We start from the raw sequence: 6000 nt of genomic DNA on the forward strand, positions 1-6000 counted from the left end.
GCTAAGTTGCTCTGTGATGATCTCAGGAACAGAAGAAAATGTTTGAGTAAACAAGACAACTAACTAGAAATTCACCACTCAAAAACAATGTACAAAAAATCCTTTTGTCTTTGTTTCGTTTTTGTTTTGTTTTGTTTTGTTTTGTTTTGTTTTTGTCTTTTTGTTTTTTTTTCCCCCATGAAATTAACATCAAAATTAAACTTACAATTGTGTAATACAAATCAAAGACTTTATTTCTCTTACAAATTTCATAAATTCCAAAGAGAACAGTAGCATCAAATTATTTTCAAAATGTCAAGATAGAGGGTCACCTGAACTTGTAGAAGAGGAAACCACCAATGATAACAAAGAATAAGCATGCTGCAAGGAGCACAACAAAGAACCTACAAGACATCCAGAGCAAAAACTTCAGCCTATTAAGCAGGACATAAAAGACTGAAATTCAATGTTAGTACACAGTCAATAGGGTGGACACATCATATTAGTTCCTTCGAAGCATTTATGAAACAGCAGATGGACAGCATTGATATATTCTAACTAGTGAAAAGCTTGCCGAAAGTGATCTAATAGTTTCTTTTGGCTGGAATGTGAAGGAAAGTCCCACGTCGCCTGAGTACAAAAGTAATGCACAGTATGGTATAATTCAGCTTACCTTCAATGAGGTTCACCCATGTATTATATAATGTAGAAAAGATTACAATTTAGGAAATAAAACTAATTACATTGAATAAGGCATAAAATCCGTGATTGCCTAATCAGCAGATATTATTCAAGATACACCTAAATTAGCTATTCCAACAGTGAATGAACACAAAACACTGCAAACAAAAGCAACTTTCAGAGCATATAGAATAGGATGATGAATTTCCTAGAAAAATATATAACACAGTGAACTTATGACTAATCTTACTTTCTATAGGAAGATAAAATAGCAGATAATTCATGTTTTGACCACAGCATAGGTCCAGATACATAATACCACCTAACTAAACGCCATCATGGTATCTTATCAATACAAAGGAAAAACAATCAAACAAGAGCATAAATAGTGTCACTTACGTGGAAACATTCCTCTCAAGTTGGATATTGAATAGATAAAGTAACCTTGCAAAGCTCCATTTAATATCTTGCAGTGAGGGCAAAGACACATCCAAACGAAGAGGCGTAGGTTTATTCAAGGAACTAGACATACAAGCAAATGGCAAACTTGTACCCACAAATGAGAAAAGTGTATCTCGGGCCACGTTTATCAATGTATTCATTATGTTTACATGCACCATTTTGAGGAGGAAATAAGATGACAGGGATGCTATCAGAAGTTTAGCACAAACATCCTGCACATGCCATATTAAAAATCAAACATGAATTAACAATAATTACTATTTACTAAAACCAGCAACACAACATAAATCAATCTATTAGCTAACACTTCGGGGTATGCTCTCTTGGTACTAAAGGAAGATTATAGATCAGTTTTTCTAAATGCATGAACTATATGCAAGTCTTGGAAAAATTAATTAGAGATGGGTAGTAGTCTTGTATATCAAATTTGATCGAGTAAAAGAAGAGTTTGAACAGTAGACAGTCCCAAGCACCATTATAAAATACAGACAAACTGCAGTTCTTCATGAAAGCATCTTAAAAAATTTCATAAATAAATAGTATAGGTATGAATTGATGGTTAAATAAATACATGGCTCCAAATAATAATGAGAAGGAAAATATAGAGACTAAAGAATCCAAAGTTCTTATCAAAACAAAGGTCTGGTTCCTATAATACATTAATCAAGCATAACAAAGATTTGCATCATCTTGTCTCCACTATTCCATTAACACAATGACAATTTTAAGGGGCCGTTTCTCGGTAAAGTAAAAGCTAGGATTACAATTATGAGGGTGCAAAATTCAAATTTGGGTGCAGCCACTTCATGCACCAGAGATTGCAGGAACAAGCACTAGGAAATGGCTTTCACCAACTTCACTAACTGATTTGATTTACAGAATATGAATGACTTTGCAAGTTGCAACTGGAAAGATTACCACAATTTCTGCCATAAATAAACTAAATAGTTCCCTACAAGTTGTTTTAGGCATCACAGTGATACTCAACACTGAAAACCATACATATAACAAATATCTTTTTTGAAATTCTAAAGCATTCAGACAGCACATCCACTTTGTAATTTTATTTTATTTTTCCCAGCTGCCTCCCATTTAATTCTCACCTGTGTGCTATTTTTTAGCTTGTCTGAAACATTGAAATTCGTAAGGGAATCCAACTCATAACATGTCCTTCGAAAATTAGCATCACATTTCCCTGGCAAAGGATTATGACAGTTAATCACAAAAACCAGCAAAAGAATAAATGGAACATCCACTAATCAATGCCAAACAAATGAGAATAAGAGTAATGAGATCAAAGCCATATATGTAAACCAATTAAAGTCAATATTCTGCAAACCAATTAAAGGCAATATTCTGCATAAGTGTTGCTGTATTGGAGACCAATAAACTGCAAAGGTAATATCACATTTACCAAACATTTTTTCTTTTTAACATTTTGGGGACACTTTTTTTTTTTTCTTTGGTTCTTCCTTTCACGCAGTAGGATTAGTAAATTAGGTTAGCACAACTGGGCTCCATAAGTTTGAACCTCAAACCTCCCTCTAGAAACTTAGAGCTACAACCACTTGACCTACACTCAAGTTCAACATTTTGGTTACTTCACCAACCTTATTTCTGATACCCACTTTCCAAACAGATTTTTTTTTTTAAATTATTTTTTTGGTTGGCTAATTCATTAAGGATTGTTAACCAAGAGTTTGTCAATTTAAAAGAAGATTGCTAACTCATGTAGGACCTAACAAGAAATCAACATGCCAAAGGTGTAGAATGTAGACAGAGGGAAGAGAATATCCAAGCAGGATGATGACAACCATGTACATGGCCATCAATGTTGATAAGTGTTAGTTACTTGTAAAGTACTAGATTGCATGAAACCTGAGTAGCACATAAACTGTCACATGAGGGTCAACTGTGAAAATAAGGAATAGAAAATCACAGGGCCAATTGCTATAAAAGGAAGGTGTTGCGATAGAACAAGAGCTAATTTAGCAATACGGCGAAAAATGATATCCACATTCCTACCATTAAATTAAATACAAAGAAGAAACGAAAACAAAAGAAAAGCATGCCTATTCAAAACACCAACAGTGCCAGTTATGTCACCAAAAAATTAAGAAGCACAGGAGAAATGGACAAATTAAGGCCAAGTTTGGGGACTTTAAAAAAAGTCAAAAAGTCAAAAAGTTACTCAAAAAGTTAAAAAGTTAACACTATTCACCAAAAGTCAACAATTACGGCTGCACAACTCCCAATTCAAATTTTCCCCTACAAATCAATTTTTACAATTTTTTATTACACATTTTTCAATAAAAAGTCAAAAAGTTAACCCAAACATCCATATTTTCAACCTCAATTTTTTAGTCCAAAAAGACAAAAAGTGCACTTTTTTAGTCTTCCCAAACTTGGCCTAAATGACAATAAGCACAGCACAATGCAAGCTGTGTAAGGCCATTAGTGAAGATAGGATTACTAATTTATCAGTAAGTGAAATCACAAGGCATAGAAGTAGAATAACAGGAACAAGAATCATCTTAGCAATAGGACAAAAAGAGTTGTCATATCTTATTTCATGCACCGAAGTACGCATAAGCTGCCAGGTGACAGTGAATCTTAGTAAAACATTTTTTTCCCTATTTGAAGGAGGATGGTGGTACTAAGAAACATGCAGAGAATGTTGTGTAACATTCAACAAATCAGCCCAAACATCATCCACCAAACCCTGGGTGAGGCAACATACAGAACAAGCCCAGTGGGATGGATAACCCATGGTTTGTGATAAAAAAAATCTAATTCCCTTGGCAGCATGCAGATCCAAGCTTCTTAGGATAGTTCCAAACTTCTGCAAATATGGATGGCTACAACGGATATTGATAATTAGAGTAAATTTCTTGCTTTTGTCAAAGGAGTGCTAAGTCCCTAATGGTCAAGGTCACAAGAAGGACATTGACACCAGAAACACGATGAGAATAAAGAAAACCAAATGGAGAGGTGCAACAGTGAATGATCGCCAAGTGCGAGAGTAAATGTACGTACCTTCACTGCTTATGAATAAATTACTCACACGTGAAACAAAAGATTTCATCCACCAACATGGACGGGGCATCGATTGTCTGAAAAGTATCATGTAGTCAGAAAGTTCCAGCTCTCAAGTGAAATTCAGGTTAAATCTATAACAAATACAACTCTTAACAAGATTGTTCCCAAGCATGTGAGACGTGAAAATCGATGACATAATCTTGAAATGCAAGTTCCATGCTGCGTTCATTCTATTTCAACCTACCACTTGCTTATGATATACACTCAAGAAGTCATCAATTTATAAGGTCGTAGGTTGATACTTGCAAAAATCAAAGGAAAAAAGAAAACAAGAACACAACTAAGACCTAGTTTGGAAATTGAATGTTTCACAAGATAAATTTTTTGTTAGAGTGTACATAATTTGCTGAAATGCAGTCAAAATGTGGAAGCTCCTCAACTTCATCATAGTCTGAACTATGATTGTCATCTTCATCTATTGCCCATACAGTGGTGTTCTGCGCTTATGCTTTCTGATTTTTTTTTTTTTTTCCAGCAGGTACAGCAACAACACTTAAATATGCAAATTTCTAAGAAACAATAACTTGTTCTTCCAAAAGCAGTGATGTTAGCTATAATTGAAATTTCACCTACAAAATAAGGCCTTGAACAATGAGTTTACAGAGGCTTTGAGTAGTGCGGAATAGGCTAATCACCAGACTGTTCTAGAATGTTCAGTACCAAACACAGACTTCTGCCTTTTTTGCTCTTAAAAGAACACCATGTACACTTGAGTGACAACCAAAGGGTGCCTAAAACTCATACGTGATGACGATTAAGAAAGATAGCAGATCTTCCAATAAATAGTTTCCTAATCTCTCATAACTCAGTAAGATTTTTCTTCCAGTTAGAAACAAAACATCAAACACTCTCAATGCACACAATGTGAAAGAATTTCCTAGTCAATTATGTGTGTGTGTGTGTGTGTGTTGCATATATAATATGTTAAATTGAAGAGATTGAAAGACACAGAGAAACGAAGAAGAAAGTTCATTGCTTGAAGAATCAAATAGAACATAGAGAAATCAACAAGCTCAACGAGTAAAGTAAGTAGTAAACCTCCTCGGGGGACGAGAAATATGGTGGAGTGTCGGAATTCGAGGCAAAATCCATGGCCGCGAAACATGCAACGAAAGCATCCTCTTCTTCGCCTCTGATTCTCTCTCTAGTTGCTTAAATGGTTAAAGAGAGAGAGTGACAGAGAGGTTCAGACTTGAGAGAACTAGACTTGAAGAATGATGGATATAGAGATGGCAAACAAGTGTTTTTGTTTTATATACAGGTGTATTTGGTGATAGTTCCATACTATCTAATTTATTTTTCAAAACGATAAGAATTATATAAGTATTTTTAAAATTTTTTAATATTTTAAAATTTATTTCTTTTATTATATTATTTTTATATCTATCAGCTCTCCTATTAAGTTATTTTTACTTTGTATTTTAGAATAAAATTTTATTCTGTATGAAAGTAAAATTTTACTCTGAATAAGAGTAAAATGTTACACTCTGAAACTAAAGTAAAATTTTACTCTATATAAAAGTAAAATTTTACTCTGAATAAGAGTAAAATTTTATACTCTGAAACTAAAAGTAAAATTTTACTCTGTATAAAAGTAAAATTTTATTCTGAAAAACAAGTAAACTGTGAGACTCTGAAACTAAAAGTAAAATTTTACTCTGTATAAAAGTAAAATTTTACTCTGGTTCTGTCAAATGAAAAAAACAGAGCAATAGAACTAGAGTAAAATTTTACTCTGGTTCTATCAAATGAAATTAGATCATTCACAACCACTGTTCT

The 6000-nt window shown here is 33.6% G+C and overlaps 1 protein-coding gene across 3 annotated transcripts in view; it reads right to left on the reverse strand.

The window, feature by feature from the left end:
• LOC114287907 (ion channel POLLUX-like protein, putative (DUF1012)) overlaps window positions 1–5467 on the reverse strand; it is a 51846-nt gene extending 46379 nt beyond the window's left edge. Inside the window, exons 1-5 of one of the 3 annotated variants that reach the window (XM_082875632.1) lie at window positions 5260–5467; window positions 4159–4235; window positions 2226–2317; window positions 1060–1334; window positions 312–383 (exon numbers count right to left, since the gene is read on the reverse strand). In XM_082875632.1, the coding sequence (XP_082731758.1) occupies window positions 312–383; window positions 1060–1334; window positions 2226–2317; window positions 4159–4235; window positions 5260–5339 (596 nt within the window). In that variant the 5' untranslated portion in view covers window positions 5340–5467. Of the gene's footprint in view, window positions 1–311; window positions 384–1059; window positions 1335–2225; window positions 2318–4158; window positions 4293–5259 lie in introns of all 3 variants that reach the window. The other 2 variants (XM_082875633.1, XM_082875634.1) reach the window with 2 other exon arrangements.
• Between the last annotated feature and the right edge of the window lie 533 nt (window positions 5468–6000).

The sequence above is a fragment of the Camellia sinensis genome, chromosome 6 (assembly GCF_055761805.1).
Source record: "Camellia sinensis isolate YWXY chromosome 6, ASM5576180v1, whole genome shotgun sequence".
Taxonomy (NCBI): Eukaryota; Viridiplantae; Streptophyta; class Magnoliopsida; order Ericales; family Theaceae; genus Camellia; species Camellia sinensis.